Below are 14,594 nucleotides of genomic sequence, written 5' to 3'. Positions count from 1 at the left end.
CCATATTTAGTAGAATATATTTCTTAAATAATCAATGTGAAATCCTTGATTTCAATCAAATAAGTAGACAGTACAAAAAGGATTCGATGAAAAAGGAAATATTTATTGAACACTTAATTACAGACAATTAGAGAACGTGGAAATGAAATAAGAACAAACAACCAGTTTTCTGAACATAAAAGCATTTGACAAACCATATATTTAATTTAACGGAACAGAAATCTGAACGGTCTTCAAGCAACTGAACCACCTTGCTCCGCTGGCTGTGCCTGGCCTTCGTCTGCATCGGTGTCCCACTGATCTTCCGCGCCGACAGCCCGCCCGGCCTCTGCTGGCTGGATGGACAGGAGGAAACCGTCCACGTTAACTTTGAGGTCAACTGGCGGAGCCTGCAAAAAATGATCCTCGATCGCCTCTGCGTCGTTGGACATGCTGCTGAGGCCGGCGTCGCGCAGATAGGTGGAGAGCGCCGAGCTGGATAGCTGCACCGTTTCATCGCCGCTCGCAGTGGAGACCGTGGCTTTACCACCAAAGCTGGCAGAGAAAGACAGCGCATGTTGCTTCATCCTGCAACCCTCGCACCTGTGCGTCTTCGACTTCTCCACGAACTCCCTCTGCTTGAAGTGGCAGGCGGAACACCGACGTTGTATCGTGACTTCTATGCCCTTTATTGTGGCGCTGAAAAGCGCCGTTGATTTTTCATCTTCCCCGCTGGCTGCTCCCTCCGCCACCTCCAAGTCCGCGATATGCTCGATACTGCTGGACGGACCAGTACTCGGACCTAGGGCCTTCACCTCCGCTACAGTCATCCTTTTGCAGCTTGGGGGCGCGCACCGCAGAAAAGGCAGCCTGGTCACCTCGACGCTGGTCCCACGAGAGCACAGTACGTCAAAGCCGTCTGGATCAGAGAAGCCTGGAGAACAAGCAAACACGTTTAATTAAAACCGAGCTCCCACGGCCGACTCATCAGTGAGCCAGAATACAAGTGAGTGAGTCTGGTCTGGATAAACAGTCATATCTTACTCAAGCTTCGCCTGACGTTCCGCAGCCGCACCGGGTTGCCGTTCTTTTCCGCTTGAAGGAAGAGGGCTTGCTTTTCCATGGCGAAAACGACCACTCTGTGGTACTCCTGCCTGGCGCTCTGAAGGACGGCGGTGAAGAACGCAGAACGGTAGACCGTTTTCTTTATTGGCTCACTGTGACAGACACTCAGACAGCAAAGAGCACGGCAGAACTTGGACTATTTATAGCCCTGATATGCAAATTAATCGGGGACTGAGGAGTGCCGTCCTATCGCCTTCAGTGGGAGGGGCCAGCTTAACCGTTTCCATCATTCCAAGCTGTTGATAACGCTTCACTACAAATGAACCCGTTCGCCTTCAAGCCTTCGACTGTACTATCATGCAGAAATAAATCAAGTAATAAATAAATTGAGAAAATACAGCTAATACTGCAATTACTCACGCGGTTCCTTATAAACTCACGAAAAATGAACAGAATTCAGTCTTTATGCATAACCTAAGGTCTGTCAGAGCGTCTCATCTTAAAACTGTATTTTCAGTCCAATCAAATCGTTAAATTGCCACATTTCCTTTTTATTTTAACAATACTTATTCTCTTAAAGCTTGAAAGCACAAATAGGCCTAGATTATTATGTAATAGCCGACTGAACATTATAATATCTGCATAAAATATTTCTAAAACCCGTTACTAATTCGTTACTTTTTTCGCTTGCATTTTCATAAGGACATAGCTTAAAATAATACGTAAAAAAAAATATATATATATATATACTATTTTTTTAAAACTATTTTAAGTGAAAGACCATCGGTCTAAGACAATTTTGTAATAACTTGCATGTCCAGAGGTAAAGTTTAGTCTGCTGGTTCAGTGGCTTTAATCGATCTGTAAGTTCAGGTTAATTAAAAATACAGTGATTTGTTAAATAAATTTTTGTTAAAGAATACAATGTGTTCTGCATTCACATCAACTTTACTGCGTGTACCTATATAACAATTCATATACTACATATGCAATACATGTTTTTACATAGGACACTGTCAGTGATAGTACCGAAATGAGACCGGTTTTATTATTTTTTTTCACACTTCGTGTTTTTGCAGTTGCAAAGTTGTTTTGGAGAAACGGAATAGCCTGCGTAAAGAAATTATCTATTTTGGTTTGAAATACTTAGTCGTCCAGAAGATGCTTTAATATTACTTAAGCATAGGCCTACTGATTCGACTCACTTTAAGTTAAAGGCTATAACTGACTTTAAAAATGGACTTGCATTTCCTATTAGCTATAAAAGACTGCTTAAATAACCTTTATGTTATCAATATGAAAGCAAATGACATTGATCATGGTTTTTCCTTTTTATTGTCATTACATCACATTTAGTAGGCTAATATATTACTTTCTTTTTTTTTCGCAATAAATTTTTTTCACACTGAATATAAGTAGACAATACAAGAAGAACTCGATGAAAAAGGAAACATTTATTGAACACTAGTAATTACAGGCAATTAGAGAACGTGGAAATTAAATAAGAACAAACAACCAGTTTTCTGAACATAAAAGCATTTGACAAACCATATATTTAATTTAACGGAACAGAAATCTGAACGGTCTTCAAGCAACTGAACCACCTTGCTCCGCTGGCTGTGCCTGGCCTTCGTCTGCATCGGTGTCCCACTGATCTTCCGCGCCGACAGCCCGCCCGGCCTCTGCTGGCTGGATGGACAGGAGGAAACCGTCCACGTTAACTTTGAGGTCAACTGGCGGAGACTGCAAAAAATGATCCTCGATCGCCTCTGCGTCGTTGGACATGCTGCTGAGGCCGGCGTCGCGCAGATAGGTGGAGAGCGCCGAGCTGGATAGCTGCACCGTTTCATCGCCGCTCGCAGTGGAGACCGTGGCTTTACCGCCAAAGCTGGCGGAGAAAGACAGCGAATGTTGCTTCATCCTGCAGCCCTCGCACCTGTGCGTCTTCGACTTCTCCACGAACTCCCTCTGCTTGAAGTGGCAGGCGGAACACCGACGTTGTATCGTGACTTATATGCCCTTTATTGTGGCGCTGAAAAGCGCCGTTGATTTTTCATCTTCCTCGCTGGCTGCTCCCTCCGCCACCTCCAAGTCCGCGATCTGCTCGATACTGCTGGACGGACCAGTACAGAGGCAAAGGCACCCGTCTCGCTCTCTCGTAGACAGGTTCTTGAAGGCGTAAGAGACGCCGGCCTCGGCAGCGTTGACGAAGGTGTCCCACAACGTCAGCTTTATCTCCCCCGTTCCGTCGCAGATCTGCACCTCTTTCAGCTCACAGTCCGAGTTGCTGACCGTGACCACTCTGCTCACAGAGCCCTGCAAGGCAACCTTTGCACGGACCTCCTTCACCTAAAGAAAGCACAAACACGACATTAGTTGGCTTTCCGTTTTGACCAAGAAGAGAGCGAGATAATATGGCTCTGAGACGTCAGCTCTGGGACTCGCACCTTCTGCCTCGGACCTAGGGCCTTCACCTCCGCTACAGTCATCTTTTTGCAGCTTGGTGGCGCGCACCGCAGAAAAGGCAGCCTGGTCACCTCGACGCTGGTCCCACGAGAGCACAGTACGTCAAAGCCGTCTGGATCAGAGAAGCCTGGAGAACAAGCAAACACGTTTAATTAAAACCGAGCTCCCACGGCCGACTCATCATTGAGCCAGAATGCAAGTGAGTGAGTCTGGTCTGGATAAACAGTCATATCTTACTCAAGCTTCGCCTGACGTTCCGCAGCCGCACCGGGTTGCCGTTCTTTTCCGCTTGAACGAAGAGGGCTTGTTTTTCCATGGCGAAAACGACCACTCTGTGGTACTCCTGCCTGGCGCTCTGAAGGACGGCGGTGAAGAACGCAGAACTGCTTTTAGACAGCTTTCTGGGCGATACGTCAAAGACGAATCCCTCCACTGCGTCTTCACCCTCTTTTCGCACTTTAGCAGGACTGGACATCCTTCCTTTTCCGGACACGAGTGACGCAGACTCGACCTCTTCCTGGGACTCCGAATTGGCTTTCTCAGACGAGGGCGCCGGCAGAACTTGGACTATTTATAGCCCTGATATGCAAATTAATCGGGGACTGAGGAGTGCCGTCCTATCGCTTTCAGTGGGAGGGGCCAGCTTAACCGTTTCCATCATTCCAAGCTGTTGATAACGCTTCACTACAAATGAACCCGTTCGCCTTCAAGCCTTCTACTGTACTATCATGCAGAAATAAATCAAGTAATAAATAAATTGAGAAAATACAGCTGATACTGCAATTACTCACGCGGTTCCTGATAAACTCACGAAAAATTAACAGAATTCAGCCTTCATGCATAACCTAAAGTCTTTCCGAGCGTCTCATCTTAAAACTGTATTTTCAGTCCAATCAAATGAATCGTTAAATTGCCACATTTCCTTCTTATTTTAACAATACTTATTCTCTTAAAGCTTGTAAGCACAAATAGGCCTAGATTATTATGTAATAGCCGACTGAACATTATAATATCTGCATAAAATATTTCTAAAAACCCGTTGTATGGGATTAGAATCCCGCCAAATGTATTGCAGTCACAGATCGAAAAATAATAAGCATAAATAAAATATTTAAAAACACGTGTAAAATAAAGATGCACAAATCCGAAAAAACAAATGCAATTTTTTAAATAACAAACAGGGCAGTCATGGATTACACAAAACTGAAACATGAATTCAAAATTTTCCAAATTGCAAACAAAATCACGTTTCCTGCTCATATGTTATTTTTTTGTGTGCTTGTGGTTTTTCCCCTTTGCTCTTGTTTCCACGTTCTGCGCTTGCGTTTCTAAAAGTTGCAGTTTGAGTTTCATGTAAATCAGGGGAGGCTTCAGCGTCACCATTGGCCGCAAGTTCTAGATTGACAGCTGCGCCTCTAGCCAATCAGTTCTCAATCAGTCTAGCCAGGGAGTTGACGTCACTTCAATGCAACTCGTGGCCGCTGTGGCAGATGTGTGAAGATGGATAACCAGCGTCAGCAGACAAATCCCGGATGATCTCAGGTGATTAGCCATAAATATTTTGTTAGTGGGTGACAGAAACATTCCCTTTGTGTATTATGATGTAGTAGGCCGATATCCTGTTAACACGTGTCTTGTTAGTTTGGTTTATTTACCAATACTTTATATTTTAGGCAGTTGGGCTGCATGATAAATCACACGCAATATTTAATTTATCTTGTCAGTAAAGCCGGTTGTGTAATCAGCGGTAAATCTCCATAACCTGCGCGCTTTCAGAAGGAGCAGCATTAGCGTTCGACTTGAAGCAGCTGCACAGAATGATCACTATGACATAAAGTAGCTACCGCACGAGCGATAAGAGAGCACACGGATCCAATGCATTTGGATCGCTCGCGCGGTACTTTGATGTCATACAGTGTTCAGGGTTGCCAACTCTCATGCATCTGGCGTGACACTCATGCTTGGACTTCAGCGTGAGATTGAAGTCAGATTCGTGAGAGTTGGCAACCCTGCAGTGATCATTCTGTGCAGCTGCTTCAAGTCAAACGCTAATGCTGCTCCTTGTGAAAGCGCGCAGGTGATGGAGATTTACCGCTGATTACACAACCGGCTTTACAGACCAGATGCGCATTATATATCACACGAAGGGAATGTTTCTGTCACCCACTAACAAAATATTTAAGACCAATTACCTGAGATCGTCCGGGATTTGCCTGCTGACGCTGGTTATCCATCTTCACACTAGAGACTGACATTGATTGTAAACAAAATCACTATCACAGGATTGGGACAGGACGGGAAAAAATGTTGGTGGGACCTGGAATCGTAATAACACTTTGATCCCCAACTTTCTACACAAATATAGCCTACCTTTTAAATAAATAAAGTATAAACTATAGGCTTATATTTTAATTTTGAACTCAATTGTACTTTATGCTGTCCTCCTGTTTGCTCTGGTGTGGCTGATAAAGGAGAGATCGGTAACTACTTCACACACACACACCTGCCACAGCAGCCACTAGTCGCATTGGAGTGACGTCAACTCCCCCTTGAACTGATTGGCTAGAGGCGCAGCTGTCAATCTACAACTTGTGGCCAATGGTGACGCTGAAGCCTCCCCTGATTTACATGAAACTCAAACTGCAACTTTTAGAAATGCAAGCGCAGAACGTGGAAACAAAAGCAAAGGGGAAAAAAACACAAGCACACAAAAAAATAACATATGAGCAGCAAACCTGATTTTGTTTGAGATTTGGAAAATGTTGAATTCATGTTTCAGTTTTGTGCAATATAATTTTAAATGCGTTTACATTTTTGATTTACACTTATTATTTTTCAATCCATGACTGTGCTTTTTGTTATTTAAAAAAATTGCATTTGTTTTTCGTTTTTGTGTGTTATTATTTTACAGGTCTTTTTAAATATTTTATTTATGCTTATTATTTTTCGATCTGTGACTGCAATACATTTGGCGGGAAAATAATCCCATACCGTTGCTAATTCGTTTCTTTTTTCACTTGCATTTTCATAAGCACATAGCTTAAAATAATACGTTTAAAAAAAAAAAAAAACTATTTTTTAAAATTATTTCAACTGAAAGACAGTCGGTCCAAGACAATTTTGTAATAACTTGCATGTCCAGAGGTAAAGTTTAGTCTGCTGGTTCAGTGGCTATAATCGATCTGTAAGTACAGGTTAATTAAAAATACAGTGATTTGTTAAATTAATTTTTGTTACAGAAACAGAATACAATGTGTTCTGCATTCACATCAACTTTACTCTGTGTACCTATATAACAATTCATATACATATGCAATACATGTTTTTACATAGGACACTCTCAGTGATAGTACCGAAATGACACCGGTTTTATTAATTTTTTTCCACGCTTTGTGTTTTTGCAGTTGCAAAGTTGTTTTGGAGAAACGGAATAGCCTGCGTAAAGAAATTATTTGTTTTGGGTTGAAATAGTCGTCCAGAAGATGCTTTAATATTACTTAAGCATAGGCCTACTGATTCGACTCACTTTAAGTTAAATTATAGGCTATAACTGACTTTAAAAATGGACTTGCATTTCCTAGTAAAAGACTGCTTAAATTCCCTTTATGTAATCAATATGATAGCAAATGACATTGATCGTGGTTTTTCCTTTTTATTGTCATTCTACATCATATTTAGTAGGCTAATATATTACTCTCCTTTTTTTCTTTTTTTTTGAAATACATTTTTTTCACACTGAATATAAGTAGACAATACAAGAAGAACTCGATGAAAAAGGAAACATTTATTGAACACTTAATTACAGGCAATTAGAGAACGTGGAAATTAAATAAGAACAAATAACCAGTTTTCTGAACATAAAAGCATTTGACAAACCATATATCTATTTTAACGGAACAGAAATCTGAACGGTCTTCAAGCAACTGAACCACCTTGCTCCGCTGGCTGTGCCTGGCCTTCGTCTGCATCGGTGTCCCACTGATCTTCCGCGCCGACAGCCCGCCCGGCCTCTGCTGGCTGGATGGACAGTAGGAAACCGTCCACGTTAACTTTGAGGTCAACTGGCGGAGACTGCAAGAAATGATCCTCGATCGCCTCTGCGTCGTTGGACATGCTGCTGAGGCCGGCGTCGCGCAGATAGGTGGAGAGCGCCGAGCTGGATAGCTGCACCGTTTCATCGCCGCTCGCAGTGGAGACCGTGGCTTTACCACCAAAGCTGGCAGAGAAAGACAGCGCATGTTGCTTCATCCTGCAACCCTCGCACCTGTGCGTCTTCGACTTCTCCACGAACTCCCTCTGCTTGAAGTGGCAGGCGGAACACCGACGTTGTATCGTGACTTCTATGCCCTTTATTGTGGCGCTGAAAAGCGCCGTTGATTTTTCATCTTCCCCGCTGGCTGCTCCCTCCGCCACCTCCAAGTCCGCGATCTGCTCGATACTGCTGGACGGACCAGTACAGAGGCAAAGGCACCCGTCTCGCTCTCTCGTAGACAGGTTCTTGAAGGCGTAAGAGACGCCGGCCTCGGCAGCGTTGACGAAGGTGTCCCACAACGTCAGCTTTATCTCCCCCGTTCCGTCGCAGATCTGCACCTCTTTCAGCTCACAGTCCGAGTTGCTGACCGTGACCACTCTGCTCACAGAGCCCTGCAAGGCAACCTTTGCACGGACCTCCTTCACCTAAAGAAAGCACAAACACGACATTAGTTGGCTTTCCGTTTTGACCAAGAAGAGAGCGAGATAATATGGCTCTGAGACGTCAGCTCTGGGACTCGCACCTTCTGCCTCGGACCTAGGGCCTTCACCTCCGCTACAGTCATCTTTTTGCAGCTTGGTGGCGCGCACCGCAGAAAAGGCAGCCTGGTCACCTCGACGCTGGTCCCACGAGAGCACAGTACGTCAAAGCCGTCTGGATCAGAGAAGCCTGGAGAACAAGCAAACACGTTTAATTAAAACCGAGCTCCCACGGCCGACTCATCATTGAGCCAGAATGCAAGTGAGTGAGTCTGGTCTGGATAAACAGTCATATCTTACTCAAGCTTCGCCTGACGTTCCGCAGCCGCACCGGGTTGCCGTTCTTTTCCGCTTGAACGAAGAGGGCTTGCTTTTCCATGGCGAAAACGACCACTCTGTGGTACTCCTGCCTGGCGCTCTGAAGGACGGCGGTGAAGAACGCAGAACTGCTTTTAGACAGCTTTCTGGGCGATACGTCAAAGACGAATCCCTCCACTGCGTCTTCACCCTCTTTTCGCACTTTAGCAGGACTGGACATCCTTCCTTTTCCGGACACGAGTGACGCAGACTCGACCTCTTCCTGGGACTCCGAATTGGCTTTCTCAGACGAGGGCGCCGGCAGAACTTGGACTATTTATAGCCCTGATATGCAAATTAATCGGGGACTGAGGAGTGCCGTCCTATCGCTTTCAGTGGGAGGGGCCAGCTTAACCGTTTCCATCATTCCAAGCTGTTGATAACGCTTCACTACAAATGAACCCGTTCGCCTTCAAGCCTTCTACTGTACTATCATGCAGAAATAAATCAAGTAATAAATAAATTGAGAAAATACAGCTGATACTGCAATTACTCACGCGGTTCCTGATAAACTCACGAAAAATTAACAGAATTCAGCCTTCATGCATAACCTAAAGTCTTTCCGAGCGTCTCATCTTAAAACTGTATTTTCAGTCCAATCAAATGAATCGTTCAAATGCCACATTTCCTTCTCATCTTAACAATATATTTATTCTCTTCCAAAATACAGAAGTCCTAAATGACCCCATTCACCTTTCTTTCGATTTTCCCGTCAAGCTGGTAAGAAAATAGGAATGACTTATACAATTATGTAATAGTCAACCAAATATTACATGGCTGCATCGAATATTTGTAAGAATCGTAACTAATTCGTCACACGCCACTGCTTACTTCTTTAAGAACACCACAAAACAGCAAAAGAAGGCTATCACACCCTCCTACTTTGCTTTTTGCTTTTTTTCAGAACGCATTCCATCGTTAGTATTCTTAAGACAATTTTGTTCAATGCATTTTTATATAAATTAATAGGATAATTTTTTATGCTTTCATTTCCAAGTTTTCTGCATATATTCCATCTATAACATTTAATATATCAAAAAATACACTATAAGCAATTTTATCTCTAAGTTCAAGTCGACTTAAAAAATATATTAAAGCTTATAATTTAACTTGAACTGACTCAAATAAATAAGTAGGCATTAAACCTTTGCTTTAGTTTTGTTGAAGATGTTGGACTACTGAGGCTAGAGACATCTTGTATAGGCCTACTAAGGTATCTTCAGGATATAGGTTTGTATAAATGGTTACAAATGGTTTGAAAAAAAATGAAAATAGGCGAACAAGCTTTGCGGGTTTTAACTATGCCCACTTCACGTTTGGGAGCACATTAAAAATAAACAGTTACAACAAAGTGGTTCGGCTCTCCTGTCTTAGCGTCAGCCACATAGGCTACAGAGAACAAATGGATTATGCCATGAGTAGACTACTCCGCTAGTTCAGCTGGATTGTTCTCATATGGTCAAAGACGTTTTTGCTATCGAAACAGAGCTTTTTTTCTACTTTCACTTCTGCGTCTATAAGATTTATGTTCAGTAAAATTTTCTTTTTTTAACTTATCCCATTACATTTACACTGAATCATTTAGCAGACGCTTTATTCAAAGCGACTTACAAATGAGAACAATAACAGTACACAAGTGTCATAGCAAATAACCAGTAGCTATGTTTTTTTTGTCTGCTTATTTAACTGTAGTAAATTATTTAAGAAATAGCTACTTCAATATTGTACAGTTTTTTGTAAAAATAAATACATCAAAATAAATGTAGTATGACCTGGTAAGATGTGCTTATATATTTAGTAATTACATTTTTTTCTGACTAATACATGCAATTTCATTTTTAAGACTTCCGTAATTTAAGTTGAAGACTCATACATAGCAGTAGATTATTTTTAATAAATTCTAAGGCAAAATGTAAAATTTATTAGTGAAATTAATTAAATCGTCTTCATAAAATGAATTATAAAGTTGGCCAACATATCAGATACCCCACTCGCGGGTTTTCAACTAGGTCCGCTGCTGACTACTGTTAAACGTATAAAAAACAAAACACTAAAAACAAATTTGATGACCTACATGAAACATGTTAATTATATGAAAGGATTTTTGGTGCAAAACAACTGAGCGTCTGTGACACAGACAAAACTTACAAACGTGTAGATTTTTTTTCCTTTTCCACAAACACAACACAATCATTACACCTTATAGAATCCTTCACTACAGGTGCACAAATAATTTTTTTGAATAACAAATCAATAAACTCGTACACTCTCATGTTTCGCTACTATTACTGCAGTGGTGCAAAACCTTACAGTCTTTGTGCAAAACACATTTTAGTATATTTTAGTAATCCTAATGACAATGCTTGTAGAGGACTGCTTGATTAGCGTTAAAGCTAAACTGTAGGATTGTGGCCCTCCAGGACCAGTTTTATCCATCCCTGCTTCACCTCACAAAGAGAATCTATAATATATATATATAGCCTATAGCCTACATATATATATTTACAGATTGTTATTAGTGTCATAAACAAGATGATTGAATATATCTGAATTATTAACAAATGTACAGCATGATAGTCAGGGATGTAATAAAAATAAATACTCACAAACTTTTTTATTATTTTATTTTTCTTCCCATTCATTCAGGTGCCAACTGATAAGCTACACTCTAATCAGATTGCTGAAAATGTTACAGTACATAAATGTATTATTACTGTATTTTCATTTAAAGTATTATTACTGTATTGTCAGTGTTAGTACTGTTCAGTTTATTTGCATTTTTACCTGTATAAAACAATCCAATTGCAACACAGCACTGTAAACCATATTTTATTTAACCCCCCACCCCCAATTTTTTTTTTGAAAATTTTCTTTTTAAAAATACAAATGACAAGTATTGACCTCTAGCATGCACTAGCTGAAAAAGGGAATCATCACTATCCCAGAACAGGCTTTACAGAAATACAATACAGTAAAAAAAAAAAAAAAAATTATATATATATATATATATATATATATATATTGTTTTTTTTAAATTTGAGTAATTGTGGCAAAGCTGGTAAGCTCTCTCATAAGAAACACCATGATCTGTAACTTTGAATGGCATTTGGAGGCACAAGGGTTGATTTTCGGAATGAACCTGCAAACACAAGACATTAAAAACATTCAATAACATTTTCTATAAAGCCAATATTTATAATAGATTATAATGGTATTCTTAAGGCATTATAATGAATGCATAATGCATTATAAAAACCCTTATCATATGTTATATCATCTCATGTGTAATTATAACAAACAATTAAAATACATTATAATACTTAGATATTTCTGGTCATAACTTTAAGAGTATGTTTTGTTTATAACACACAATGAATATCATATTAAATATACTACATTTAATTATATATTAGGTTACATTTTATTTTGATGGTCCTCTTATAGCCCCCTTCCTCAAATCTTGTCCTGGAGGTCCAATGCACTGCAGAGTTTAGCTCCAACCCTGATCAAAGTCATCTGTCTGTGATTTTTTTTAATGATTCCAAAGACATTAACTGGCATTGATTAGCATGCTCAAATGTGTTTGATTAGGGTTAGAGCTAAACTCTGCAGGAAAGTGGATTTCGAGGTCCAGATTTCAGGAGCCCTATCTTATATTGTGTTGACTATAAGCAACTTTACAACTACATAGCAACTAACTCCATTAGACTATTATTATGCTTAACTTCAGGTAAGTGTAGGTAGAATATTTACATACTCACAAACTTACTTATAGTCATTTTGTCTTTTAGTGGACCAAGTGAATTTTGTCTGATTTATTTAAAGTAACATAACTAACATGACAAGATATAATAATAACTTATAATACATTATAACTGAGAAATGTAATTAATTGTTACTTAAGTGGATGCAACAACTTCATTGTGTGTTTTAAATCATCGCACTCTTAAAACCTATAACCACAAATAAATAAATATTATAATACATTAAAACTGTTCTTACACATATTCATATGATTATACAACATATTATACATACATACATATATATATATATAGATATATATAGATATAGATAGATAGATAGATAGATAGATAGATTCAACCAAGATTAAACAATTTGCCCCAACTGTCTTTGTGCTGTATGTGCTTTGAGATTATTAAATACACTATATACTATCTGAATGCACCTACAAGGAAAGTGCAGTTAGTTTATAATCCATCACAAATCATTAAAGCTATATTGCTTACAAAGCATTTATGTAGATCAAACTGCTATATTGCTGAAATAATGGAACTGATTCCCAAGCCATGCATAACAATTAATAATAATAATAATAATAATAATAACAATCTTTTAACTAGTTTACTTTGGCTAACTTACATGTTGATGTAATCACTATTATGATTGCAATCACAGGTAAAGGCTATGACTGGAATGTATTGCAGATAACATGATCCAAATCACAAACTAAAAAAAAAAAAAAAAAAAAACCCTACTCAAAACTAGGCTTCTTTTTGGATAACTTAACTCTATAAAATGTGTACCTTAATGCTTTGGGTTAATGCATCTGACACATGCATGAATGTAAATTTGATGCAAAATCAAAATATTTGGGGTTACCTGATTCTGTATTTTGATAAAATGGACAGCTGCCCATATGATGAGCTCCTCATAATCAGCACCTGTGTTTCTGCTGGGAGAAATCTCCTGTAACAGTCACGACAGCATTTTATAGTTAATGGTCAGAATAAAACTACCATAGAACAATATAAGAGTTTATAATAAAATAAACAACATTTATCATATTTGTTAACCAATATTGCTACATTTATATATTGCTAGTCCCGTTCTGTGAGTTAGTTAAGACTAGCAGTCAGTGGCTAACTCTGGCTAATATAGTAGTTAATGGCAGCTTCACCTGTTGTTAGCACCGCTACGATGGTAATCACAAGAAAAGACTCCGATACACCTCCTTTACAGATGACATGACAGATGACCACAACCTGGAAATAAAATATAAAAGTTCTACATAACAAGGGTTTTTATTTACTCGGTTTTCTTTACTATTTTAACGTTAGCTCGTTGTTATGCAACATATGTCTGACTTATCCTGTGATAAACAGGCAGTGTAGAATTATAATATTCTCTGATTAATTTAACTGTCATGTGGGCTAAGTTATAACTTACCAGTTGATGTAACGTTAATCACAAACAGCTCCAAAATACGATCCACAATGATATGATTCACAAACATTAAGTAACAAAAATCGGATAGTATAGCTCGTCTGATTGGCCAAAACTCAAGAGCGCCCGCGAAATTTGCACGTGAAAAACAGCTTTGAATCTCGTAGCAGCAGATTCACGTCGTTGTGGTTATGCACTTCTGTTTGTGCTAGAAAAGACATAATAGAAAAATGTATATAACAAAATATTCTACGGTCTGCAAATATCATTGCGAAATTGCAATAAATGATTTTCAGATGTGCAAAATTCGTCCGTGAATTCACATTTTTGATGCCGGTGTGTGAATATGTTTACGAGTTTGATTTGTTATTTATAAAATATAATTTGTGCACCTGCAGTGAAGGATTCGAGAAGCTGTAACTATTATATTATGTTTGTGGAACAGGAAAAAATATCTACAACTTTTGTCTGTGACTTCAAATTTACTGGTACACATGTGACTAATCTCTACAAATGCACATTCTACCGTCACGGACGATCAGTTGTTCTGCACCAAAAATACCTTTACAGAACGTGTTTCACACTGGCCTCTCTAAAAATCAGATATTCATTACCTGACATGGTCATGATCAAATATATTAGCCTTGCTTGGCAGCATAAAAGAAAATTAAGCAATTATGTTTACATTTATCTATATGAAAACGAAAGTAAATGAGGGAAGTTGCACCATTTCTTATGCTGTGGCTCCCTCTAGTGGACTGCAGTCGTCCCATAGAACTTTTTTCTCAGCCAATGCAAATCTATGGGAA

General features: G+C 39.5%; 2 protein-coding genes across 2 annotated transcripts; both read right to left on the bottom strand.

Moving 5' to 3' along the window:
* Positions 1-233: 233 nt before the first annotated feature.
* On the bottom strand, positions 234-1,346 carry LOC127964735 (uncharacterized). The gene is made up of 2 exons (XM_052565043.1): positions 1,024-1,346; positions 234-913 (listed from the first exon to the last, which is right to left on the bottom strand). The coding sequence occupies exons 1-2, from the start codon at positions 1,100-1,102 to the stop codon at positions 234-236; spliced, it is 759 nt and encodes a 252-aa protein (XP_052421003.1). The 5' UTR covers positions 1,103-1,346.
* Positions 1,347-2,479: 1,133 nt separating this feature from the next.
* Positions 2,480-9,465, bottom strand: LOC127964930 (uncharacterized). Its single transcript, XM_052565478.1, has 4 exons — positions 8,542-9,465; positions 8,286-8,431; positions 7,775-8,187; positions 2,480-2,980 (listed from the first exon to the last, which is right to left on the bottom strand). The coding sequence occupies exons 1-4, from the start codon at positions 8,777-8,779 to the stop codon at positions 2,632-2,634; spliced, it is 1,146 nt and encodes a 381-aa protein (XP_052421438.1). The 5' UTR covers positions 8,780-9,465; the 3' UTR covers positions 2,480-2,631.
* Positions 9,466-14,594: the final 5,129 nt, after the last annotated feature.

Source organism: Carassius gibelio, chromosome B9 (assembly GCF_023724105.1).
Source record: "Carassius gibelio isolate Cgi1373 ecotype wild population from Czech Republic chromosome B9, carGib1.2-hapl.c, whole genome shotgun sequence".
NCBI lineage: Eukaryota > Metazoa > Chordata > Actinopteri > Cypriniformes > Cyprinidae > Carassius > Carassius gibelio.
The sequence above is the reverse complement of the archived record's forward strand: the minus strand, read 5'-3'. Positions and strand labels throughout refer to the sequence as shown.

Bases quoted from the DNA above. Each gene is read 5' to 3' on its own strand.
- LOC127964930 (XM_052565478.1), bottom strand. From the start codon at position 8,779: ATGTCCAGTCCTGCTAAAGTGCGAAAAGAGGGTGAAGACGCAGTGGAG. The intron at 8,188-8,285 runs GTGCGAGTCCCA...TGCTTTCTTTAG, and splicing joins CCCTAGGTCCGAGGCAGAAG to GTGAAGGAGGTCCGTGCAAA. The intron at 2,981-7,774 runs GTGCGAGGGTTG...GAAGACGCACAG, and splicing joins GAGAAGTCGAAGACGCACAG to GTGCGAGGGCTGCAGGATGA.
- LOC127964735 (XM_052565043.1), bottom strand. From the start codon at position 1,102: ATGGAAAAGCAAGCCCTCTTCCTTCAAGCGGAAAAGAACGGCAACCCG. The intron at 914-1,023 runs GTAAGATATGAC...CTTGTTCTCCAG, and splicing joins GAACGTCAGGCGAAGCTTGA to GCTTCTCTGATCCAGACGGC.